This window comes from Macaca thibetana, chromosome 1 (genome assembly GCF_024542745.1).
Source record: "Macaca thibetana thibetana isolate TM-01 chromosome 1, ASM2454274v1, whole genome shotgun sequence".
In the NCBI taxonomy this organism is placed as follows: Eukaryota; Metazoa; Chordata; class Mammalia; order Primates; family Cercopithecidae; genus Macaca; species Macaca thibetana.
The window spans coordinates 63,811,814-63,839,771 of NC_065578.1; the positions used below are offsets into that span (position 1 = coordinate 63,811,814).

The window sequence follows — 27,958 nt, forward strand, 5'->3', positions numbered from 1 at the left end:
GGGTTCTCCAAAGAAGTAGAACCAATAGAGGGTGTATGTGTGTGTACATACAGAGAGATGAATATTTATTGTTAGGAATTAGGATTGTGGAGGTACAAGTCCAAAATACATGGTAGGCTGGCAAGCTGGAGACTCAAAGAAGAGTTGCAGTTGGAGTTCAAAGGCAGTCTGCTAGGGAAATTTCTTCTTGCTTACGGAACGTCTGTCGTCGTTCTACTAAGTCCTTCAATTGATGAGGCCCACTGATGTTACGAAGAATAATCAACTTTACTCATAACCTATTATTTAAATGTTAATCTCATCTAAAACATTTTCTTCACAGAAACATCTAAAATAGTGTTTGGCCAAACCTATCCGGGTAACATAGCCCAGCCAAATTATCCCTCCTGCCCTTTTACCCCTTTTGTCTTTAGAAAGGGTAGAAAATTATACTGCTAAACCTATCATTAAAATTAAGGTTTTGTTAACCTTCACATTTAGACTGGAGAAGGCTAAACTCTCACTTACAGAACTTTCTACCATATTCTCCTGCACTGCTTCTCTTAAAAAAGTTACTGAGCTGCCTGGAAAGGAATCTCAGCATTTGAGTGATTCTTTTTTTCCCTGTAAATTGGTTGTGTATTTTGTGGCATGATTTAGATGTTGTATACATTTCTATAATAGGATTTCAAGTTCTTTTAGTATTATTGACATCATATGAGCCAGAGGTAACTTACTCAGAGAGTTGTTTTTAATTTTGATGATTAACATGCTGACCTATAATGTTCAGGTTCCTGTACTTAGCTCTTTAGGAATTTATAGTAGATTTAAAAGATACAATTTCTATTCTTAAGGGACTTAGCTTCAAGTCAAGGGGTTTTTCTGTTTTGTTTTGTTTTTTAATTATTTGTTTTTAAAATGAACTCAAGCATGAGCTTCTCTCATTGCTAAGAAGAGGCAAGTCTTTTTATTTTATTTGCAACTACTCTGGTGCAAAAGAAGTATCATAAGCAGTAAGTTCAGTTGTGATGTAAATTATACCCGAGTCATGTAGTACAAAGAGTGGATGGGCCTCGACTCTGCCACTTTGCGGTGCAATCTTGGGACGTTCACTTAAAGTCTTTGGTCCTCAGTTTCCTCAACTGTAAAATGAGCAATTTGAACTATATTTCAGAGACTCTTCCAACTTTGAAGACTGATTTAATTTTCCTCAAACTCCTTAGAAGGTTGCTTGTTTGTTTGTTTGTTTGTTTTTAAACTGGAGCCATTTACCATTATAGGCAACTTTTCCTACTGCTCAAAATAATAAATTCTGGATTCCATGAGAGAGTTTGTTTTTATCTTTTTGAGAGTGACCTTATGGGGGGATGAAAGATGATATGCAGCAAGACTCACAGAGTTTAAATCACTCATTCATCCATTCATTTGAAAAAATAAAGGCTTGTGGAATGGTTTATGGAAGAAATATTTCAGCTGGGTATTTAAGCAGGAAAAGGATTTGAATATATGGAGATATGGAGGAAGAGCTTTCCAGGAGAGGAAGCTCAATATGAAGAGATCCCATGCCTAGAAATGACCAGGAGCACTGAAGAGGGACTTGTATATGGAGCAGATAATGGAAGAGGCAGCTAAGAAGTTGGATCAATATTAGATCATAAGGATCCTCAAATGCTAGACTAGAGAATTTAAACTCTGTTCAGTAGGGTTTAGGCTCCATAAGTGAAGTAAAGAACAATGTCTATCTTTCTCTTGCTTCTATATCTACAGTCTGACACATAGTAGACACGCAATAAATATTGGTTGCTTGAATGAGGGAATTAATTTACGATTCTTGAGAAAGGGAGTACAATGGTGAGACCTGAACTTTAAGGAAATTTCACTTCTTAATCATGTAACAACTGGAAGACCTATCTGATTTCATTTATGTAAGCAAAGAGCAAGAGGAGGCCTGGACTTGGATGTTGGCTCCTACTTCTTGAGTTTTGGAAGAGGGAGGAATCATAGGTGGCCAAAGTTGATTTTGGGTAACTGAGAGTGATGGTACCAGGTGCTAAGGCATATTTGTTCTTTATGTACTCTCTCATCTTTCTTAGTTACTTTAGTTCAGGGACTCTGTCATATACAACTGTATTCAATACTTTGCTTAAATAGGCCCTCGATAAATATTTGCCAAAGGAGTTAGTTTGTAGTAGCATAACTGACTTTGTCTTTAGTGTTTGAGTCTCAGTCACTATGATGCTGTCAGAATTAACAAGCTACTTCCTTTCTGGGCAGAAACTGAACATTATTATTAAATACTTTTTTGCCTATTGATAACAGTCATTGTTTTAATCTGAACAGTGTTATTACAAGCTCTGATGTGAAACATGTTTGATATTGATTTGGTTATCTCAGTTATCAGTTATGCTTAATAATTTTGTTATATGCATTTTGTATATTTGGGAATATACATTCCCAAATACCTACATACATGGGTATCATTTTCAACTCAACTTGTCTATACCATCTTCAAGGCAGTCAATGTATAAGATATTGTACTAGATACTGTCTGATGGATAAAGATGAATAACACAGTATGTACCTTCGAGAGCTCATAGGACACATGTAGAGTAAGCTAAGGCAGTCTGTGGCAAATGTCATGAAAGAAATCCAAAGACTTTTAGAGGAGGAAGAGATTATGAACAAAGGCCTCCGAATGCTCAAGCTTGGTGAAAAAGTGGTAGTCAAGGCCTTGAAGAGTAGAACTTCCACAGATAGATCTAGGGGAAGAATGCTTCAGACCAGAAAACAGCAAGTGTCCATACTGCAATTGAGGATGGGGAGGTGGAAGACCCAGCTGGCACAAAGGATTAAAGAAACACCATGGTGGGCTTGAAACACTAGGTCAGCTACACAAATTTCTCTCAGTAAGCAGTAGTTTTAAAGCAAGGAACAGCTGTGGTCAGGTCTTGGGCAAATTAATTAGTTGGCAAATGAAGAATAAATGATGGTAGGAAGGCAAGTTTCTTGTCAGGTTGGGCCAGTTAGATAATCATAGACAAAGTAATGACACCTTAAGGGACAAATGTACTAAAGCAAAGATGTCCAGGGACTGGTACATTATATAGAGTGTCAAAATAGGGATGTACAATATGTGGAATATGGCAACTAGGTTTTCTTGGAGAGTTTTGGTAAGGAGGAAGAATAGAAATGACAGCTCCAAATTTTAAATTGAGCACTTTGGGAGATGGGAATCTATTAACTGAAGGGTGAAACTAGGAGCAAAAGAAGACTTTTAGGAGGAAAATGATGGATCCAGTATAAACATGCTGATTTGGAGTTGCACGTAGATCATTCTTGGGAGGTGTTTGCTAAGCAACTGAGATTAACCTGCAGCAGCATTTTATTTTCATCCCACAACTTCTTTATTTTCATGCCACAAATATTTTTACCCCCATAACTATGTCATGTGCATGGCAGTTCAGGTAAAAGGGAAATTTGAGATGTCTACTTTTAATGTTGTGTTAATGTATAGGTTTGTACAGAATGTTTCAAGACATAACAGCTGACCCATAAGTTGGCAACTCCTATTTTTTTCTAACCCAATTTTAAGGTAGTGCACATGGAAAATATGATATAAAATGTTTAACCTTATATACATCTTATTTCTTATTATTACTGTTTTTATGAGAAATAAGATACTGTGACTTAGGTGCTTATAACTTTTGTTCCTTTGTTATCGCTGTGTCACAAGGTCAAATAATGTGACAAGCTTGGTCCTGAACAACTGAGTTTAAATTTATTGCAAGTCGTATTATTTCTCTATGAAGATGTGTTTTGTGTTTATGCCCATGAAGTGTTGTATGGCAAGTCTTAGTCTTTCAAGTCATTTTCACTGCCTTATCTCACACTTCCGTTTCCAATGCCTTTAAAAATTATTATTACCTGCAGGCCAACTAAATGTTACAGATAGTCTTTCTGGATATTGGTACCAGAGGACTGGAGTTAAGCTCAACATTTTTCTTTTTTTTTTTTTTTTTGAGACGGAGTCTCGCTCTGTCGCCCAGGCTGGAGTGCAGTGGCGTGATCTCAGCTCACTGCAAGCTCCGCCTCCCGGGTTTACACCATTCTCCTGCCTCAGCCTCCTGAGTAGCTGGGACTACAGGTGCCCACCACCTCGCCCGGCTAGTTTTTTGGATTTTTTAGTAGAGACGGGGTTTCACCGGGTTAGCCAGGATGGTCTCGATCTCCTGACCTCGTGATCCGCCCGTCTCGGCCTCCCAAAGTGCTGGGATTACAGGCTCGAGCCACCGCGCCCGGCCAAGCTCAACATTTAACAAAGATATTACAGAAAGCTTTGTATTTATGAAAACTTAGTTACATATGTTTATACTTCAGTGAAATACTTTTTTAGGCCTGTTCTTCTTTAAACATTACATTACTTACATTACATTCTTCATATGTTCCTCTGAACAACCTGGTGGGGTAGAAACTGTCTCTGTCCACCTCCCTCATCCCCACTTTTATAGGTTAGGAAATAGGTTTAGAAAGTTTATGGCAGGGTAATCCCAGCACTTTGGGAGGCCCAGGTGTGTGGATCATCTGAGGTTAGGAGTTCGAGACCAGCCTGTCCAACATGGTGAAACCCCATCTCTACAAAAAACACAAAAGTTAGCTGGGCATGATGGTGGGCACCTGTGATCCCAGCTACTTGGGAGGCTGAGGTAAGAGAATCCGCTTGAACCCGGGAGGCGGACATTGTGGTGAGCTGAGATCGTGCCATTGCACTCGAGCCTGGGCAACATGAGCAAAACTTCGTCTCAAAAAAAAAAAAAAAGAAAGAAAGAAAGGTTATGGCAGGACTTAGTGGAGAGCCGGGTTTGGAATTTAGGTTTCCTGATTCCGAATGCTGTTTTCTTTTAATGGTACTCTGACCAGTAGTAAAATTAGAGTGGGTCATCTGCCAAGTGAAATGCTAAACTATGTATTCCTTCTTAGAATTCTACTTGAGGTTACTAGATGGCTCTCCAAACTTTCTAAATAGGCTGACCTGCAGCAATTTGTATCATTTCCCTGTGTGTGCTTGTGTGTGTGTGTTAGATAGATGTCTTTATGTTTAGGAGTCTTCATGAGTACCCTTATAGCAGAAAGCGCCTGCATTTGGATCTGCTGAGAATCTAGCTTCCTGCATTTTTCTGTGTGACCTTCATTGGAGGAAGAATGGGAAACCTGCCTCACTGCTTACGCTATTGAATTTCACCAGCTGCCTTTTATGGATTTTAAATAGAGATGGTTTTGTGATTTTTCTTTCTTTTTAAAATCTGATCTCTGTAGAAAACTGCCTAGCAGACTATACCAGCTTTAAGAAATAGAACCTGTCTTAGCTGCAAAGCAGAAACCATTTTGTGCATTTTTATTGTGAAAAATACCAAAGCAATTTCAAAGAAGGCCCAGATTTAAAAATCTATCTATAATCTCTTTCTGGGGACTTGACTTATCTGGTATGATGATGTAGATACCTGTCTTTACACTCTAGCTTTATTAACTTGTTAATATTGGGATAGTATTCCTTTTGTAGAATCAGCCGTAAGTATTCTGTATCTTATATTCTTCTGTTTCTTTAACAGAACAGGGAGATGTGTGGACAGGATTCTTCCCTCGTCGGTGCATGTGTGCTGGTAGATGGAACCAGTTAATCTCCAAGGTCATCTGCTAACTCTTAGTTGTTAGTGCCTCTCTTTTGTGTCTGTGTCATACCACTCACAGCTGTCTGCTGTGTACTAAATACTCAGTGTGTGTGAGGGGAGAGAACATACCCAATTTACAGTCTCTGGCCTCTAGTCCTGGGAAATCTCAGCCTCTTAGGCTTTCTATGTGTATTTATCCAGCAGACATTGACGAAACTTTTGCTCCTCACAAGGAGACTCTGAGCTAGGCCCTGGGTATAAAGAAACGTAAGAAAAAACCTCTCCCTTTGTGTCTACCAAGCAAGGGAGAAGGGTGTATAAATAAATAACTGTCAAGTGTGTCAAGTCCCTATTAGAGGTCAAGTGGTAGGATAGACAGGGGTGCTATGGAATGGCACAAAGGCAGCCTGCAGACCCCACCAAGCTGCTCTCCCCAGCCTGTTCTCTCTTTGATTTTTCCAGATACCCATCTTTCTTCTTGTGCCCCCCGTCCAACCTAGTGATGAGGAAGATAAAGGATAAATGTTTAATGTGGTTGTGCGCCCACTTCCAATCCACCCTAGATGTCACCTGTGCAATTTTCCAAGCTTTTATGAGAAAGTGAATTGAATGATAATACCATCTTTTGAATATGGAAGTGAGACACAAGGTCATAGCAGGGCCTTATCTCCATAGTCTGTTGTGGTAGGGAAATGGCGAAAAAGAAATATGGTTGGTCTGTGTGATACTTAGACTTAATAGAGAGGGAGACACTTTATTGCTCTGAAAATCTTACCTTCCAAGGGCATTTGAAACCAGCCCTTGTTTCCAATCTGGCTGAGTTGCTGAACCCTGAAGGTTTAATCCTTATTACTGATAAGGAAAAAAGAATGTGACTTATCACCCCAATCTCTGCAGTGATGGAAGGAAACACTATTTCTCGGAATGTGATTACATGTTATTTGACAGCTTTTTGGTTGGCCCATTTATTTAGGTGTTTGAATAAGTAAACTCAGTCGAGGGGGGGGTTTGAGTATTATTTACTTTATAAATGTGATAGTTCCTTTTTGAAGTGATCCTGCTCTTGCCCCTTTCCTCTACCATTCAAACAGAGTTTAAATATTTGCCAGTGCAGATGTTTGATTTTTATCTAAGCTCTTTCTTTGTTTAACTTTATTCTCATGGGTGGTTAAGTGGACGATAAGGAGGTTCTTGTTTAATTCTTTTCAACTGGTGTTGCTCAAATATTTGGAGAGCAGATGCTTCCCAGAAAGAATGAGCGGGAACCTGGTTGAATGGAGGTGAAGAGATATGTCTCCGTGTCATATCACAGTAAACCAGACCCTGTGAGGCTGTTACTAGGGCCCCGGGGCCTAGTAGGCCTGAGTGTTTCTCAGTGTCCAGAACCTTCCTTTAGCAGCTCCTGCAGCTACTAGTGAAGGGTTTTCACCACCTTTGTTTTGCAGAAAAACATGTGCTGTTCTAAAAACAAAGCTTGGAAATTCAGTGGCACTCGCAGCAAAGGCCGGCTTGTGTTGTGAACTCCCCTTGGAAGCCTCTCAGCATTTCTTCCATACCCACTTCTGATCTGATACCAAGTTTTGCTTTCAGAAGAAATGATTTTGTTTTAACCTTTTGCACTTATCTCAGCATTTTAGCAGTGATTAAAAACAAGCAAACGAGTAAAGAATATTCCCTACCCTATTAGCTATCATTACATTGGCTTTGTGTGTGGACTTGATGATCAGTTTCCACAGGGATTTGCTTTTTAATCATTACCTTAAAAACTCATCCATGAACAATTCCACATTTCATCACTGCCCTTGGAACCGACACTGTGGGTGTGATTTTTATGTGCTATGTGACAAATGAGGCAGACTTCTCTGGAAATATTGAGAAAAACCCGGGTTTCTGAGTGATTTGCCTGGCAAATTACCTTCCCTAGGAAATTTAAACAAAGACCAAGAAAGGAAGTAAACCCCAACTGGTCGGGGGATGGGGGGGTGGGGGAGGTGGGGTCTTTTATATCTCTTTCTTTCTAAACTGGGACTCCACTGAAAAGTTGATTTACACTGTGAATCGAGGCTGAATGAAATCCAATTGGAACTCACTTGAACACTGTTTTGATGTAAGATTCAAAGCTTCTGCAAATTTATTTTATCTTCTACATTTGCTGATCTCCTGCTTGTAAATCCTGTTGAAGGAGAATAAAAATGACTGCAGCCTGATGGGAATTAAATGTCTGAAGTTCAAAGCAGTTTGCACATCAGAGCAAACGTCAATCAAATGAACATCTTGCAAGCCAGGCAGGGAGTGAATTTCTCCATGGGGAAGAGATCAAAGTGGGAGTCACAGTTCTGTTTTCTCCCTCGGGATGCAGTTTCGATCAGTTGTTCATGAAAGCAAATCCAGAAGGAAGTTTTTTTGTTTTTTTTTTTTTAAACTTACAGGGGTTGGAGAGATGGGGTTATTTCTCTTGAAACTGAATTTCAGGCACTGGTTTTATCTTATGAAAATGAGTATAGAATGCAGTTACAATCCATTATCTCCTTTTTAGAGTCGGGGTGTAAAGGAGATTTTTTTCAGTAATTTCTATTGTCATTACTAACTTTTTGAAAGCACAGGCATGAGGAATGAAGCAAACCAAACCTCTTAAGTTGATTTGCCCGTTCATTTTGTATGAAAATCTATGATTTTACCGCTTCTTGGCCTTTCCATAAACCCGAAATTGTATAAATGTGACTGGCAGCTAATGCACTTCTTAATGAAAAATCTTTTAGGTAACCGCTAAGAATAAGTGACATGTTTTTATAAAGTGTCTTAAGTATGAGCTTTATATTTCCAACATTCTCCAAATCAGGGCAAATAGCATGTTTCTTTTTATAAGTCACTTTTCTCAAAGGCATATGGGCATAAAATGCATTCCTGTCTTTGGCAAGGTGACTCTTCCTCTAGGGACCAGAGGTAGCTAAAGTAACAAGGATGGCTGAGCATGTTTTACCCCTGCGTGTGGAGTCTGGAGTCCAGAAAAAGCAGTAGGCGTTAGAGTGTTAGTGAAGGGTAGAAAGATAAGCACTCTTCACTTGTGCTTCCAGTAGTTATTCCTGCTAACCTAGCCGGTCCCCAGCCCTGTATATCTTAAGCCCCTATTGACACCTCCTTCTTCATCTGACTGGCACATCAGTGGTAGTGAGAAAAGCAGCAGAGTGAGGTTGATTTCTAGGCTTTTCATGCTAACTTGACTGGCAAGTGAATGCTGCACGGCTGAAATTCAACACATGTGAGAGAACTCACGGCAGTTGAGACTCTTAGGAAATATAGTAGATGTTCAATGAATATTATGAAATAAAATGCCCAGAGCTTTCTGGTGACTTAACTCTGCCCTTTCTCGTTACTCAGTCAACCAGTAAGAATTTATGGAATGCCCCACCTTCCAGCAACTGTGCTAGACATGAGAGAGAAATATAAATCCTCCAGTAACCTACAGTCCCATTGGGGGAAGCTAAAATTTCTCAAGCGCATAAAAGGTTTTAGAGAGAATTGAGAATTCAAGAGCTACATGGGTAGGGTTTAGTCAAATAGGGGTTCCATGATAAAACTTTTTGGCATTTCACCCCCATGTAACACACATTTATTTGGTATAGGGGGAAGGCAAAATGAATACTATAATTTGTTCATTATTTATAATAAAGCTTATTTTTATTTATTTATTTTTTTTGAGACGGAGTCTCGCTCTGTTGCCCAGACTGGAGTGCATTGGCGTGATCTCGGCTCACTGTGAGCTCCGCCTCCTGGGTTCATGCCATTCTCCTGCCTCAGCCTCCTGAATAGCTGGGAATACAGGCGCCTGCCACCACGCCTGGCTAATTTTTTGTATTTTTAGTAGAGACGGGGTTTAACCATGTTAGCCAGGATGGTCTCGATCTCCTGACCTTGTGATCCACCCACCTCGGCCTCCCAAAGAATGAATCTTATTTATAAATATTATTGATGCAGTGGTCTGAATATTTGCCTTCTCCCTCCCAAATTTATATGTTGGAAACTAATCACCCACATGATCCAGGAGGAGGGGCCTTTGGGAAATGATTAGATCATGAAGGCAGAGCCCCCATGAATGGCATTAGTGCCTTTACAAAAGAGGTCCCAGAGAACTGCCTTGCCCCTGTCACTGAGGACACAGTGAAAAGGCCACGTCTATGAACCAGAAAGTGGCCCTTCACCAGACACTAAATCTGCCAGTACCTTAATCATGGACTTCCCAGCCTCCAGACCTGTGAGAAATGAATTTCTGTTGTTCATGAACCACCTAGTTTACAGTCCAGATGGACTAAGACAATTGATTAGTGTTCTGTTGGTATAAGCAGAATCTTTAAAAAAAAAAAAAAATCTGTATCTAATGGATAGGACTGTGATATTATGTTGTTTGATTACGAAACAAGAAAAATAGGAAGAAGACACAAGCGTATAGTTAAGAAGCAGAATGGCACTAGTCAGCTTGGAGGAGGAAGGACTCATCATGGGCCAGTACTAGGGAGAAATTTGAAAGAAGAGTTGAGCTGGGCTTTGAAGAATGAGTGGAGTGGACACTGGAGAGCGTCACAGTTGGGGTCTAACAGAAGAGCGCATAGGGAAGGGCCAGATTGGTTAGAAGTGTAGGATAGGAGACGGTGGGAAGAGAAGGTCGGGTAGATTATTGTTGACAAGTACCATGTCATGAAACTGTTTTATGATGGAGAAATGTTTATCAAGCACCTACTTTTGTTAATGAGTCACTGTCATTTTTATTGTTATAAAAATGTTTTCTCTAATGCTTTTGAAGATGATCTTTTCAGCAAAGGAAGTAAAACAACCTATAATAATAGTTCCCTGATGTCCCTGGTCCCACGAGCCAGCTTGCATTTCACAAAGGTCCAGAAAAATCTGTGTATCCTCAGCATTGGACTTCAGCTCTCTCAAGGGGTGATGCTGAAAGCGAGGTGCTGTCTGTGGAGACTTAATCCAGATAGGCAAAGACTCTCTCCAGGTTTACACATTTCCTGGGAAGATTTGTCAGTAACCCTCTTCAGTTGCAAGTTCTTCTTTATGTATCACTTATGCGGAATCGTATGTGGTTTGTCTCTGGAAAGAAGTTGAGTGATGGGTTCAAGTCTCTCTTAGGTCCCTGACTTGCTCTGCAGTCTTTGGTGTCATTTTTCTCAACTGTGAAATGGGTAGGAGAAAGGGTTCATAACTTGGACAGCGAAGTCCAGATGTGAGCTGCATACATACCTCAGAACTACCCTGTTCTCTTGATCTAAATCCATTCGGAAGATCCTGTGTCTTCGGTCTCTTTGAGACATACAGGAAAGTACCTGTGCTCATGCAGAAGGCCATTCCTTTGCTTTATTTCTAAAAGAATCTGCATAGCAGGATTGGAAGGCACTTCTCATTCCTCCAGAGCCTGTGAAAGTCAGATTCCTTGGCCTCACCCCAGACTCACTAAATCAGACTCTCTAACAGTGGATCCCAGGAATCTGCATTCCAACATGCATCCCAGCTGGTTCTGAGGTAGCTAGACTTTCAGTATTGTAACCATTCAACTGAGTCATGGTCCTCACTTGCTAAGATTTCTTGGAGTCTTCAGGGGAGCCCAGAACAGGACTAGGCACCCTGGATGGCGTGGATGGTCATAAAAGACCAATTAATATGAGCACCTACTTATGACCAGAACAATGCTAAGCAATGTATGCAGTGGTGAACAAAATCAACAAGACATGGTGCCTACCTTCATGGCACTCTTGTCTATTTATGGAACCTGATCTATAAAAATCATGAATAGAACTGTAAATTTAAAATTATGGCACATGCCTTGACAGAATATGGAGGCATTTTACATAGACTTGGGAAGTCATCACAATCAGGATAGGCCTTTCTGAAGAAGGGATACATGAACAGAGACCTGAAGGATTACTAGACAAGTAATCAGGAGAACCTTCCAGCCTTCCATTGTCCAATATGGTAGCCATTCTTCAGTGACTATTTACAAATTAAGATGAAATAAAGTAGAAAATGTAGTGTCTCTGTTATGCTAGCCGCATTTCAAATGCTCAGTAGCCACATGTGTCTAACATGTCAGACAGTGCAAAAATAATACATGTTCATCATCCCAGAGACTTCTCTTGGACGGCCCTGGTCTAGACCAGCAGTGGTGAAACAGGTCTGGAATACCGCCTGTTTTTGAAAATTAAGTTTTATTGGAACACAGCCATACTCAATCTTTTATTTATTTTCAGTAGCTGCTTTCACACTACAATGGCAGAGGAGTTGCAACAGTCTTTATGGCCCACAAAGCCTAAACTATTATCTCTCCCTTTATAAAAATGTCTGGGAGGGAATAGACTTAGTGTGGCTAGCTATAGCTTAGAGAGAAGTGAGGTTGTAGTGATAGTGCCTTGCCAGCATGGACACAGCAGCTGCTGCTGTGTTAATCTCCATCTGTGGCTTCTGAGGCAGCAGTCTTCTCGTCTAGACAAACTGGAGTAGGTCCAAGGAAGGGCAGCCACATTGATGAAGCAACTGTGTCCTTTAAGGCACAGTTGACATTGTCGGTGTAACTCTGCACTAGGTTAGAGCCTGGACTAACAGTCTCTTAAAATCCAGCTATCTCCTTCTTTGAGATGATATGAAATAAAGCAAGACTGTTTTTAGCTTTTGCTGTTGGAACCAACATACCATGTGAAAACCTAGTCCCCTTGCTTGTGCAGTCAGTTCCATGTAATAGTTCTTATGTGTTAGGGGATGTGATCAACAGATTTTAAAGTTCATGCCAGTGGTCAAATGGATATTGCTTTTTAGGAATGTTTCTCCTAGCTTTAGAGCTTCTCTATTTGGGTTCATGGAGTTGCATTAGTGGTTCCTGAAGTTTACATTTTAACACAAATTTTTAAAAACCTCATTTCAAGTTGCATTTATTTGGGGATCTCTTACAAACTTTGAGTCCTCTCAGGATCTGAAATCCTAAATAGTTTACTTAGAAGTTCAAGATCCTTCACTTTTGTTACTCCTGGATGAAATTCACTTAAAAATACTCTTAATGACTATATGTAAATAAGCTGTTATGTTTTCCTATTATGTTCTTTCAGATTGTTGTCTGCTATAGCAATGGATCATTGATTCCACTAATATTTATTGATCAGCTACTAGCTAGAATAATAGTATTGTTCTAGCTCAAGTACTAGCATTACACTACCACTGGAAATGAAAAGACTTTTGCCTTATTTGCATGACAGTCTAGCAGGTACAAGCTATGTGTCATATACTATGAGAGGAACTTCCATACATTATGTTTAATTTTTTTATGGCTCTGGAAAATAAGTTTTATTATCTTTTTCAGATAAGAAAACTGAGACCCAGAAAAAATGAATAATCTTTCTAATAGTGACAGAGCAGGGTTTCATATCTAGACCATTCCTACTCCACACCCATTCTTTATCCTTCACTACTGTCTATTTTTGTACTTGGTCATTGGTTTTCCAATAGGATAATTTAAAGAATTCTGTTTTACATGTAACGTCAGAGCACCCATCTGATTTTTTGTTTTTTTGTAGCTCTGTTTTGAATTTTGTCATCTATTTTCTGTATGATTTTATCAATAGTACTAACTTAAGTTTATTGGAGAAAAGTTGATTTGAAGAATGGTTGTTTGTTTTTATCTTGGAATTGAATTTGATTTCTAAAACCTTCTGGATGCAGGTGTCCCCCCCCCTGATCCCCCACAATTCTGAAATTATTTTTTTGAATATTTAAATCTAAATCACAGTTGTATTATTTATGGGCTGATCTATCTTGTACACAATGTAAATCATTATTTTTGTTGGTTGGTTTTTCTGGACTGAATAAGTATTGCTCATTCTCTCCTATTGTTTCAGGTTTGATGGGAGCTTTAATACCAATGTGTCTAGAACAATTAGTTGTGATCGACTTTCTACTACTGTTAATAGCCGGGCCTTCAATCCAGGACGAGACTTAAATTCAGGTCAGTAATCCATTGGTTTTACAAAGATGAACTGTATTCTATCACATTCAAGTTGAATAAATACGTTGCTTCAAATTTTTTTTTAAACTTTTGAAGAGAAGTATTATATACTTAAGATTGGATATTTCTTGCTGGAAAGTTAACCCTCAAGAGAGGGAGAGGGAAAAAAAATCAAGCTTACATCTTAAGCTTCTACTAGATAGCTATATATATGGTACATGCCAACTACTTTTTATGCTCTTCAATCTGTTAACTCATTTTTCGTGAATTTTACATTTGTTATTTTAAAGGTTATTTTAGAGACCCGGTTATCTTTGCAATAGGAGGTATTGGATGTTCTTTCCTTTCCCTAGTTATAATTTTTAATCTGTTTTGGGATTTTTCTGGAAGAATGTTGTATGAACTTTTCTACTAATAAACTTAGGGCCATAATACTGTATACCAAGGTTGAACTTTCTTCCTGTTCTCATTGGAACTCAGCTGAAGGCAGTGTAAATAACTACTGGGTGCTTGTATTTATATATAACTACTGATAGCTCCAAGGTGACCTGATATCTCCACTTTTTTGCCCTAGAATTCCACTCCTTATTTCTCTTTTTGTCTTATGTACTCTTGTTGATTGATACATCTCAGAACCTAGAGGCTTCACTGTTTAAGAGCTGAAAGAAACTTGAGAAATAATACCATCTCCAATCCTCAGATTTTACCAAGAAAAAAATCTAAAGCACAGGAACCTCCTAAGACTTTCCTTATTGCTGGAAAGACAAAGCATCCTTAAACATGGAGAACCATACTTCCCAAATTCCAGGTGTCTTGTAGACACATAAAGCCGAAGAGAAAGGCAGAGGACCAGAATATTTACTTTTAGGGCTCCAGTAGGTCTCACTTTGGGGCAGAAATGGTAGTCTTTGGGAATTGTATACACAAATCATGTAATCTATTAGGTCTGAAAAGAACAAGCTGTAAGTTGCATGTTTCTTAGGCATAATAAAACTATAGCTGCTAGATAAATGATCCAACCTAAATCTGCTAGGCATATATTTTTTCATTGGTCAGATCATCTGGAACCCTCTGCAGCAAGTGAGGTTTACTACTAGAAGGGAAGCTAAATGAGAATGGTTTGCATTACAAAAATAACAAAAGAGGGTAGACAAGGGCATGGAATGGGGAGATAAATTAACGGGGAGGATTCCACAACTTGTACAGGGTGCAAAGCTGGAACTTGAGTCTCCAGGTTCCCAAATTCAGTTTTTTCCCTAAAACATTGCTAGGTACACGAGAGATGTTCCTGGGTCTAAAGACTTGAAATAGCAATCTTTGAATAGGATCAGATGTAAGTGTTCCAAAAATACATACTGTAATCCAACATTGTATGTAGTTAAGTTTTTTACAAGTCATGGTAACTCATGGGGTTTTTTTTGTTTGTTTGTTTGTTTTCTTTGAGATGGAGTCTTGCTGTGTCACCCAGGCTGGAGTGCAGTGGCATGATCACGGCTCACTGCAACCCCTGCCTCCCAGGTTCAAGCAATTCTCCTGCCTCAGCCTCCCAAGTAGCTGGGATTACAGGTGCCCACCACCACACCTAGCTAGTTTTTGTATTTTTGTAGAGATGGGGTTTCACCGTGTTGGACAGGCTGGTCTCAAACTCCTAACCTTGTGGTCCACCCACCTCGGCCTTCCAAAGTACTGGGATTACAGGCATGAGCCACCTCACCTAGCTTTTTTTTTTTTTTTTTTTTTTTTTTTTTTTTTTTTTTTTTTTTTTAAGACAGAGTCTTGCTCTGTTGCCCAGGCTGGAGTGCAGTGGTACAATCTTGGCTCACTGCAACTTCTGCCTTCTGGGTTCAAGCGATTCTCTTGCCTCAGCCTCCCAAGTAGCTGGGATTACACCCACCACCAATCAGCTAATTTTTGTATTTTTGGTAGAGATAGGGTTTCACCATGCTGGCCAGGCTGGTCTCGAACTCCTAATTCAGGTGATGCACCCACCTTGGCCTCCCAAAGTGCTGGGATTACAGGCATGAGCCAGCGCACCTGGCCGAGATTTAAGAATTAGTGTGCATTTATACAATAATTAACTTTTAAAAATTAGTGTGTATTTATATAAGATCTAGATGGATCACACATAAATGTGTGTATTTATATAAGATCTAGATGGATCACACTTAAATGTTAATAGTTATTTTTTAATGATGAAACTGAGATTTTTTTATTTCCTTATTAATTTTCTTAATTTTAAATTAAACATTTGTTGTTTTTATAATGAGGGAAAAAAATAAAACAGGAAGGAATTATGGACTACTTTCAAATGCATTTTCACTCCTTTCTAGTAGACAGCACCTTCCTTAACATATTTCCAATGATATATCCTAAGTCTGGTGTTGAGATTCTAGAAGCTCCATTAACCTCCTGGCTGTGTGACTGGGACAATAGGAAAGGGCAGGCTTGGGCAGACTGAGGGTGAGGTGTGCTCACTTGGGGTCCAGAATGATGGTCCGCTGCCAGGACCACGCACCTCAGTGAGTCAGATCTTGGAAGATCTGGAGGCTGTGGCAACCAGGGCCTCATCCTCATTGCCTTATTTTACTATTTATTGTATTGTTTCTGATAATGAGCACATCGTTGAGCTCTGGCTTCATTGTTAGAAGTAGTGTTACTTTTTCTTAGTGAATACACAGCCTTTCTTCTAGGTTATGGACTTTAGCTTTTGCTCTGAATGAGTTAGAAGGCCATGGGGGGAGTTTACACAGGGGAATCTGGTGAATGACCTCTCTAGTATATGGCCATAACCTGGAAGAATGGCCTCCCACCTATTAAGTGGAAGGAATAAGTACAGCTACAAGTCATTTGACAAATATTTATTAAATGCCTTCTGCATAGTAAGTACTCCTTTTTGTTCTAGGTCAGGAGCTGTAAAACACACACACACACACACGTACACACACACACACACACACACACAGAGAGAGCTTATAATCTGGAGGCCAGGAGCCAGGAGACATAGAAACAAGTGATACGTTAGAAGATGATGAATGCTATCAAGGAAAAGTAAAGCAGAGATGAGACATAGGGAATACGGTTGGCTGTCGGGGAAAGGAGCAGACGACTTACTATTTCATCTAAGGGTTTGTGGGTGAGATCTGAGTAAGTGGGATTGTAGACTGAGTTTATCTGGGGGCAGCATATCTGGGACAAATACCTTGAATTGGGTGACTGTTTGGTGTGCTTGGAAACTGCAGGATGGCCACCGTAACTGTGGTGGTGTGAAAGAGCTGGGAGTAATTAGGCCAGAGAGGCAGTCCGGGGCCAGGTCACCAAGAGCCTTATTTTACTGGCAGTTATAAGGACTTTAGCTTTTGCTCTGAATGAGGTAGAAAGCCATCATGTGGTGGAGGAGTCACACAGAGAAGTGACATGATTTGACTTAGGTTAAAAGGTTTACTGAGCCGAGACTAGACCGGACAAGGCAAAGGTAGAAGTAGGGGAAGGCAACTTAGAAAGTTACTCCAAAATCCAGGGGACAGATGATGATAGCATTAATAGTGCAGTGACAGTGGAGGTGGTGAGAAGCAGTTGAATTCTGAATGTTTTGAAGATAGAATCGGTAGGATTTGCTGGTCCATTGGATGGTGGGCAGGATGGGGGACTGGGTATATGAGAGTGAGAGGTCCAGAAGGACTTCTAAGATCTTTGGCCTTATAAGGAGAAGGACAGAGTTGTCATTTACTGTGATGGGGAATGCTGGGAAAAGAGCAGGTTTGTGTGAGAGGCAGGTTATTGAAAGTTACGTTTGAGATGCTTGTTGGATATCTAAGTAAAGGACCTCATAAGCAGTTGGGTATGTAAGTCTGCAGCCTAGGGAATAACCAAGGCTAGAGATTCATCGTGTATTGATAGCACTAAAATCATGAGGTTCATTTAGATCACATAGCAAGTGACCGTGGGTAGAAAAGAGAAGGGCTCCAGGGACTGAGTCTTGGGGTGCTTTACTGCTGAGGTGACACTGAGATGAAGAGGAAGCTGGAAAGGGAGCTGGGAAGGGCAGTCAGGTGGGTAGAAAGAGGACTAAGAGGGCTGTCTCCCTGAAGCCAAGTGAAGAAAGTGTTGCAAGAAAGAGGGAGAGATCAACTTTGTCACCTAGTCTCTGTATGCTGAGGGTCTAGAAAACCAACCATATGATTTAGCAATGTAGAGGCTATGGGTGAGCTTGTCAAGGGTTGTTTGGTAGAATAGTATCATAGGCTGATCCTAGAGGGTTCAAGCTCTGGAGAACGGAGGAGAGGAGTCAGAGAAAATAAGGACTTGAACTCCTGAGATTTGCTTAAAGGAAAGTTGGAAGGCCAGATGAGATCAAGAAGATGTTTTTTAATTGAGAGAAATTATACTCAGTTTATGTGCCAAAGGGAATAATTCAGTAGAGATTGACACAAGAGCAAGGGGAGAAGATTGCTAGAGCTTTTTCCTTGATTAGGTAAGAGATGCTGTATCACCAGTAAAGGACCTAGAAGCACAGAGAGTTCATTCATAGCAAGAAGAGGAAAGGAAGAGTACATGGGTGGAGATGCTTATGTGATGATGGGTGTGAACTTAGTGACACTCCCTTCTTAGTGATTCTTTTTTTTTCCAGAGAATTCGAGAACAAGATCATCAGCTGAAAGTGAGGACCAGAGAATAAGCATTAAAGACCTATTAGTGGTACTAAGATTACCTCCTATTACTGGAATTTAGACTGAAACTCAGTGCACAAATAATCCCAAGAAAATGCTGATGTATTTCAGTGTTTATTTGTTAAGGAAGAGAGTTCAGATAGTTTGAAAACTCAGAGTGTGGGGAAGAAGAGTGTGGAGAGGGCAGAAGTAAGTAGAATATAAAGACAAGATCCTGAATTTTTATATTTCTATGAGCATGTCTCAAGTATAACCTACTACATAACAAGAGTTGTTCTCAGCACAGTTGACACAGCTAGATTTACAAGCAGATTTTGGCAATATTCAGGTATTTAAGAACCGACTTGCTTGCATTTGAAGTTTTGCAGCATTCTACTAGGCAGTGGCTACATCCCAAAGTCCACATACTTGAGCAGTTATTTGTAATATGAGAGGAGTAGGATATGGTGAAAGGTGACCTCAGAGTTCCCCCTTTTCCTCCTGTACAGCTCATGCCCCTTTTCAGAGCAGAATTAATGTACTTCATAGGTTATCACATGTCTGATATTTACATCTGTAAGATGTCCAGCCTTAGGCTCTTTCAGACTGTATATAATTCATCAATGGGCCCCTAATTGATAACGCAGTTTCAGATTGCCTCTCAGACTAGCTGGAAGCAGACTCACATAAATTATAAACCATTCTTAGCTTCATTTATCCAAAACTAGGTCATGTGTCCATTCATCCAACACACATGTGTATTCTTTTTCTTAAAACCACCCCTGCCAGATCCCTACTTTCTAATTTGACTCCTTGTCCCTGAGTCTATTCAAATAACTAAAGTTTGACAGTGCATGTGTTATATTATGGTTCTGGTAATGTTTTGCTCAGGTTCTTTCCTGCTTTTATCCCCACTTTCTCACTCTCTCTCTCTTTTTTTCTTTTAAATTCCTGCTGAGCTATTTTCTTGTGCATGGCCTGATCCCTAAAGAGAGTTTATTTGAAGAGTCCAAGAGAAGTTGTCTCTTGCTCTCTTGAGTTATGCAATTGAGGAGAGAGTGAAGTAGGAGTTAGTCTTTCTCACTGAAAGAAAAAGCGTCTGGACTTTATTGCGTTTGATTTTAAAGAGCATTTGAAGTTGCAAACTTCGATCTTGGTAACATTGCAGTCTTCATTGAGAAACAGGATTCACGGGGTGTAAGGGGCATTTATAAGTCATGTTACAGAGGTAAATGCTATAGGATAGGATGTACAGGTGGGCCTTAAAGGCTGTCGTTTGTTCTAGTTTCATCATTTCCTTCTATGACTGATAATGAGTAGCTATGTACTACATACTATAAGTTTTTCTCTTTAAAATACCATGAAAATTACCCATTAAATATGCATTAGAAAAATTCTGCTGGTAACAATGCAATGAAAAAGCCATGTTCTACCTAAAATAAAGAAGAAAAATCAACCAAGCTAGACATTTCTCATTCCTTTTTATGCCCAGTTGCTTCAGCTTCATGATTGCATTAGTGTCATAAAATATGTAATTATTTATATAACATTTAAAAGCTGTTTAGTCACTCAGAAATCTAGATTCTTGAGCTTGTATGATTCAGTTTATATTCATATGTATAGGTGTATACTATGTATATGCACACACAGAATTAAGGAACTAAACAAATAAGGTTCCTTTCTGTACCTGATTCCCTCTTCAGACTCTATTCCTATACTGCAAGCTATGTCAAAGTTTGGTCGTTCTTATAGTTTCTCACAACAACCTTATTACACTGACTTCAGAAGATTTTGTTAGCCATATATTGGCATATATACATATATACACAACATATGTATATAAATACAAATATATATACACACTCACACTCATACTACATATCAAAATGGATATAGCCTTTTATTAACTTAGCAAATGTATCCTGAACATTTTTTTTATTTTTATAAAATAAGATTTTATGCAGTAAAATCAATAAAACAAATCTTAATTTGTTTATTTAAGCTCCCACATTTAGACATACTGTATTAGTCCACTCTCATGCTGCTAATAATAAAGACATACCTGAGACTAGGTAATTTATAAAGGAAAGAGGTTTAATTGACTCAGAGTTCAGCATGGCTGGGGAGGCCTCAGGAAACTTACAATCATGGTGAAAGGGGAAGCAAACAAGTCCTTCTTCACATGGCAGCAGCAAGGAGAAGTGCAGAGTGAAGCAGGGAGGAAAAACCCCTTATAAAATGATCAGATCTCCTGAGAACTCACTCACTATCACAAGAACAGCATGAAGGTAACCATCCCCATGATTCAGTTACCTCCTGCTGGGTCCCTCCCATGACACATGGGGATTATGGGAACTACTAGATGAAATTTAGGTGGGGACACAGCCAAACCATATCATTCTGCCTCAGCCCCTCTCAAACCTAATGTCCTCATAATTCAAAATATAATCATGCCCTTCTAAGAGTCCCCAAAGTATGAACTCATTCCAGGATTAACTCAAAACTCCAAGTCCACAGTCTCATCTGAGATGAGGCAAGTCGCTTCCGTCTATGAGCCTGTAAAATCAAAAGCAAGTTAGTTACTTCCTAGATACAATGGGGGTACAGGCATTGGGCAAATAGACCTATTACAAATGGGAGAAATTGGCCAAAACAAAGGGGCTACAAGCCCCATGCAAGTCCAAAATCCAACAGGGCAGTCTTTAAACTTTAAAGTTCCAAAATGATCTCCTTTGACTTGTTGTCCCACATCAAGGGTATGCTGATGCAAGAGATGGGCTCCCATGGCCTGGGGTAGCTCCGCCCCTGTGGCTTTGCAGGGTAAGCCCGCCTCCTGGCTCCTATCACAGGCTAGCCTTGAGTGTTTGCAGCTTTTCCAGGTGCACGGTGCAAGCTGTCAGTGGATCTACCATTCTGGAGTCTGGAGGATGGTGGCTTCTTCTCAAAACTCCACTAGGCAGTGCCCCAGTGGGGGCTCTGTATAGGGGCTCCAAACCCACATTTCCCTTCCACACTGCCCTAGCAGAGGTTCTCCATGAGTGCCCCACCCCTACAGCAAACTTCTGTCTGGACATCCAGGTGTTTCCATACATCCTCTGAAATCTAGGCAGAGGCCCTCAAACCTCAGCTCTTGTCACTTGCACACCCACAGGCCCAACACCACATGGGACCTGCCAAGGCTTGGGGCTTGCATCCTCTGAAGCCATGGCCCAAGCTGCACCTTGGCCCCTTTTAGCCATGGCTGGAGCTGGAGTGGCTGGGACACTGGGCACCACATCCTGAGGTAGCACAGACCAGCAAAGCCCCGGGCCTGGCCTAAGAAACCATTTATTCCTCCTAGGCCTCTGGGCCTGTGATGGGAGGGGCTGCTCTGAAGGCCTGTGACATGCCCTGGAGACATTGTCTTGGCTATTAATATTCAGCTCCTTGTTACTTAGGCAAATTTCTGCATCTGGCTTGAATTTCTCCCCAGGAAATGGGTTTTTCTTTTCTACCACATGGTCATGCTGCACATTTTCCAAACATGTATGCTCTGCTTCCTTTTCAAATACAAATTCCAGTTTTAGATAATCTTTGTTCATGCATATATGCATACAGTTTTAGAAACAGCAAGATCAACTCTTGAATGCATTGTTGCTTAGAAATTTCTTCCTTGCCAGATACCCTAAATCATCTCTCTCAAGTTGAAAGTTCCACAGATTGCTAGGGCAGAAGCAAAATGCTGCCAGTCTCTTTGCTAAAGCATAGCAAGAGTGGCCTTTGCTCCAGTTCCCAATAAGTTCTTCATCCACATGTGAGACTACCTCAGACTGGACCTCATTGTCCGTATCACTATCAGCATTTTGGTCCAAGCCATTCAACAAATCTCTAGGAAGTTCCAGACTTCTCTCATCTTCCTGTTTTCTTCAGAGCCCTCCAAACTCTTCCAACCTCTGCTGGTTACCCAGTCCCAAAGTCAATTCCACATTCTCAGGTATCTTTATAGCAGTGCCTCACTACCTCATTGCCAATTTTCTGTATTAGTCCATTCTCATGCTGCTGTAAAGATACTACCTGAGACTGAGGAATTTGTGAAGAAAAGAGGCTTAATTGACTCACATTTCCTCGTAGCTGTGGAGGCCTTGGGAAACTTGTAATCATGTTGGAAGGCAAAGGGCAAGCAAGGCATGTCTTACATGGCAACAGGAGGGGGTTGGTGTGGGGGAACTGCCAAACACTTTTAATGCATCAGATTTAGTGAGAACTCGCTATCATGAGAATAGCATGGGGGAAACTGCCCCCATGATCCAATTACCTCACACCAGGTTTCTGCCTAACATGTGAGGATTACAATTCAAGATGAGATTTGGGTGGGGGGACACAGAGCCAAACCATATCATGAACCATAAAAGCATAATTCAAATGAAAGTTATATTATCTTAATACAAAGTATCTCTATAATAGAAGTTTTTTTAATAGGAGTCCATATATCAATACCATTTTTGTGTGCAATTGCCTTTTCTATCATACTATGAGATCACAGAAGCATTTATCTATCTTTATATCCTCATGGTTACATCTTGTTATGTCTTCACTCTATAGATGCTTATATAATGTTTATTGAATTGAATTAATGTTGGTGGTTACTTATCATTGTTGCTAAATTTTTTTTTTTTGGAGACGGAGTGTCACTCTGTCCCCCTGGCTGGAGTGCAGTGGCGCGATCTCAGCTCACTGCAAGCTCGGCCTCCCGGGTTCACGCCATTCTCCTGCCTCAACCTCCTGAGTAGCTGGGACTACAGGCGCCCGCCCCCATGCCCAGCTAATTTTTTGTATTTTTAGTAGAGACGGGTTTTCACCATGGTCTCGATCTCCTGACCTTGTGATCCGCCCACCTCGGCCTCCCAAAGTGTTGGGATTACAGGCGTGAGCCACCGCGTCCGGCCCTTGTTGCTAAATTTTATAATGTGTATGTAAGGAAAATACCTACGTCATTGAAGCACAAGTCTAGGTAGTAGTATATAGAACAATACTCAGATGTTTTCAGGGAAAATGAGTCACATGCATTTGTTTGGCTTTCTGCTTATAATTAATTATCTCCCTTTTTTCAAAAAACCTGGAAGTATCTGTTTACAGCATGTTTTACTGAATATTTTAAGCCCACTATGGAGCCCCACTCCTCAAAAAAAAAGACTCCTTTCTAAATATTACTACCCATTGACAGTACACCCAGTCACCCAAGAGCTCTGATGGAGATGTACCAAGAGATTAATGTTTTTATGACTGCTAGTACAATGTCCAGTCTGCAGCCCATGGATCAAGGAGTGATTTTTACTTTCAAGTCTAATTGTTTAAGAAATACATTCCATAAGGTTATAGTATGGAGCCCCACTCCTCAAAAAAAAAAAAAAAAAAAAAGACTCCCTTCTAAATATTACTACCCATTGACAGTGCACCCAGTCACCTAAGAGCCCTGATGGAGATGTACCAAGAGATTAATGTTGTATTTATGACTGCTAGTACAATGTCCAGTCTGCAGCCCATGGATCAAGGAGTGATTTTTACTTTCAAGTCTAATTGTTTAAGAAATACATTTCATAAGGTTATAGCTTTCATAGATAGTGATTCCTCTGATGGATCAGGGCAAAGTAAATTAAAACCTTCTGGAAATGATTCACCATTCTAGATGCTATTAAGAACATTTGGGATTCATGGGAGGAGATCAAAATATCAACACTAATAGGAGTTTGGAAGAAGTTGATTCTAACATTCATGGATGACTTTCAGGGGCAAGATTTCAGTGGAGGAAGTCACTGCAAATGTGGTAGAAATACCAGGAAAACTAGAATTAGAAGGAGAGTCTGAAGATGTGCCTCAATTGGTATAATCGCATGATAAAACCTAGACAGATGAGGAGTTGCTTGTTATGAATGAGCAATGAAAATAGTTTCTTGAGATGGAATGTACTCCTAGTGAAGATGTTGTGAACATTGTTGAAATGACAACAAAAGACTTAGAATATTACATGAATTTAGCTGATGAAACAGCAGCAGGGTTTGAGAGGATTGGCTCCAGTTTTTTAAAGGAGTTCTACCGTAGGTAAAATGCTGTCATATAGTATCACATGCTACAGAGAAATCTTTTGTGAAAGGAAGTCAATTTGTGTAGCAAACTTTATCGTTGTCTTATTTTAAGAAATTCCCACAGCCACCCCAACCTTCAGCTACCACCATCCTGATCAGTCGGCAGCCACCAACATCAAGGCAAGACCATCCACCAGCAAAAAGACTATAATTTGCTCAAGGCTCAAATGATCATTAGCATTTTTTAGCAATAAAATATTTTTAAATTAAGGTATGACAATGTTTTTAAGACATGCTTTTGCACACTTAATAGACTATAGTGTAGTGTAAAAATAACTTTTATATGCACTGGGAAACCAAAAACTTCGTGTGACTTACTTTATTGCCTTACTCACTTTATTCCAGGGGTCTAGAACTGAGCTGCAGTATCTCCAAGGTATGGCTACGTATTTAAAAGGCAGGATATCTTTGCTCCCTGGAAGGGTTTCAAGTGACTCCTCTACAATTTTACTTGACTATTTTGTAGTAGTTGACATGTAAACCTCTTTTTTGAAACTCTTCTCCTTTGGTTTCTATAAAATTATGTTCTGCTATTTATCCTCTTATGTCTCTGTTTAATCCTTATTTTTTCTTCTGGGGCTCATTTTTCTTTATTCTGTTGCTCAGAGTAAATGTCTCTGTATATTCTCTCTTACCATCCTCCTCACCTCACTAATCATTATCTTCCTGAATATTCTAAGTTTAGCCAGCTTCCCAGCTCCTGCCATGTGCTGGTGAATTCACAATCTCTAGCTCAAGACCTGGTCTATTTCTGAGTTTATTTATTGAATAAACACCTTCAGGACACACATTTCTCTGTGATTTTCCTGTAGGTACACAAAACAAACTTTCCTCTGAATTTGCTCCCCAGTCTGAGTTCCCTGTCATATTCAGTATTACCTTCATTCTGGGAATTTTTCCTCACCATTTTCCACTCAGTACTTCTCTGGGTTTTATCCATTTTGACCTAACACGAGTCATTGTCCAAGTAAGGGTATAAATAAATAAGTGAATATTTGTCAAGTGTTCACTAAGTACTAGACCCCTGGCTGGGCATCTCCCTGTGCATTGTGCTTGTTTAATCTAGGCACCTGGCTGGGCATCTGCCTGTATGTTGCTCTTGTTTAGTCTAGACACCAGCTGGGCATCTGTCTATGGATTGCTTTTCTTGCTTGGTCTAGACACCTGGCTGGGCATCTCCCTGTGTGTTGCTCTCATTTGTCTAGACACTTGGTTGGACACCTGCCTGTGGGTTGCTCTTGTTTGGTCTAGACATCTGGCTGGACATCTGCCTATGTGGTGCTCTTCTTATTTGGTCTAGACAGCTGAGTGGACATCTGCCTATGTATTGTTCTTCTCATTTCGTCTAGACATCTGGCTGGACATCTGCCTGTGTGTTGCTTTTCTTTTTGTGGTCTAGACACCTGGCTGGACACCCGCCTATAGGTTGCTCTTGTTTGGTCTAGACACCTGGCTGGACATTTGCCTATAGGTTGCTCTCGTTTGGTCTAGACACCCCACTGGGCACCTGCTTGTGCATTGCTCTTCTTGTTAGGCCTAGATACCCGGCTGTACATCTGCCTGTGTGTTGCTCTTGTTTGGTCTAGACACCAGCTGGGCATCTGCCTATGAGTGGCTCTTGATTGGTACATTGACTTGTAACACAGGTCTCATTGTCCTCTATTCATTGAAAGAGAAATTTGGCTCAGATTCTGTAGTCTAAAAATCAGTCTTGAATCCCCTTTCTTTTTCCCCTGCTACTGTGGTAAATTTGGATCCTCATTGCTTTTCTAGAAGAATAATTAATGTAGAACCCCACCACCACCACCACCAGAAGGTTTCCCTGCTTCTTTTCCCTCTTTTTCCACACATCCTAAACACTCACTGAGTATTCTGAAAAATCTCCTCTGTAACTGCATTTCTCAAAAACCTCTGATGGCTCCCTTTACATCTAAGCTCACGTTGGAGACCCTGCACCCCCATCTTCTGCTCCTTTTCCTTAAGTCCTCCAGGCTCTAACCTCAGGAAATCCCTTTCATTTCTTCAGCATCACCCACCTCCATCACCGCTCCCTACTTTTGATCACATTATTGTTTCATCCTGCAGCACACTGCCAGCCGCCTCTGACATGTAAAACATTGCTTATTCCTAAGGACCCAACTTCCTTGTCACCTTCCCTCACCCTTCTAGATAAGAATTTCTTGTTTGTTGTAGCAGGTTGGCTTTCTGAGGAAGCAGACTCTGAGATGGACCTTGGCAGCCTATGGGGAAAGGGAGGAAAGGAGAATCGAGAGTGGGAGAGAGCAGGGCTTCTACACAGTGTCAGCAAAGGCCTCTGCCAACCCCAGGACTGCTTGGAAGCTGGGGTGGCCTTCCAGGGTTGTATTGGCTCAGTTATGACCCTTTATGACTTTACTCTATGGCACATTCTTACTACAGATTTTTTATTTTTTTAAGTTAGACACCTACTTGACCTTGTGCTTCTTTTTATTTATTATTGTATGCCAAGTGCCCAGTCCAGTGCCTTGCCCATAGCAGGTACACGGTAAATTCTTACTGAAAGAAAGAACGAAAGCCACTAGGATTTTTGTTGTGCTTTTGTTTTCTCTTCTGTGTAATGGAATAACCAAGACTCTTGAAGGACTTTGATGAAGAAAGGATTGTGATTGTGATTTGCTGTTAGTTGGCAGTGGTTTCCTTAGCTAAGTAGCAAATCAACACACATAAATGTCCCATGATATGGAGTGACGCAGACTATACAAATGAATAATGGTATTCTGGAGTCACGTGAAACCATCTATGATGAGCCCAGACACACAATATATACAAAACAATCAGTCCATTGCTGCTTAGTACCTCATAAACCATTTTATACTTTCATTTTATTCTTACCAGACACCAAGGGCCATTATAAGCTTCATTTTACAGGTGAGAAGTTCTGATCTACCTAAAGTCAATGAGCAATTGTTGGTATTGACATGGCTTAACATTATGTGTCCTGACTCCTAGTCAATGGCCTCCCTGAGATAGACTGCTTAAGATGAAGAGATGTATTTCCATCACTGTATTCTGCCTACTGACACTTGAAACTCTTTGTATCTAAAACCATACCTATAAATAGTCTCTCTACCCACCCAAACTTCCTCCTTGGCCCATGTTCCATATGTCAGTTAACAGCAGCTTCATTTTACTAGTTACCTAATCTTGAGACCCAGAATAAGTTCTGACTCCTTCCTGGCTCTCCCTCATAAAGAGCTTCTCTCAAGTGACAAGCATGTGGTGGTTACGATGCCAGATACCAAGATAATGAAGTGTATTGGTGAGAGGGGAGAGGAGGAGAAAAATCAACAGACAAGTTCAATTACAATAAAATGCTAAGTGCTGTGATGATGAAGGTGAACTCTGGGCACTTGACCCAGGTTGTGAGCTCTGAGCTGGGTCTTTTAAATGTGGTAAGAATTATCCAGGTGATGTGCTTGTGGCAAGCAAGCATTTTGGAATCTATAAAATGTGCATGCAGAATGGATCATTGTTTAGGAGGGAGCTGAGTATCAGAAAATAAGAGTAGTGCTA

The 27,958-nt window shown here is 40.3% G+C and overlaps 1 protein-coding gene across 1 annotated transcript in view; it reads left to right on the top strand.

Annotated features, from left to right (window-relative positions):
- The window catches only part of CACHD1 (cache domain containing 1), a 225,867-nt gene that overhangs the window by 120,782 nt on the left and 77,127 nt on the right, over positions 1–27,958 (top strand). The window contains exon 4 of the mRNA XM_050757476.1: positions 13,532–13,638. Coding sequence (XP_050613433.1) covers positions 13,532–13,638 — 107 coding nt within the window. The remainder of the gene's footprint in view (positions 1–13,531; positions 13,639–27,958) is intronic.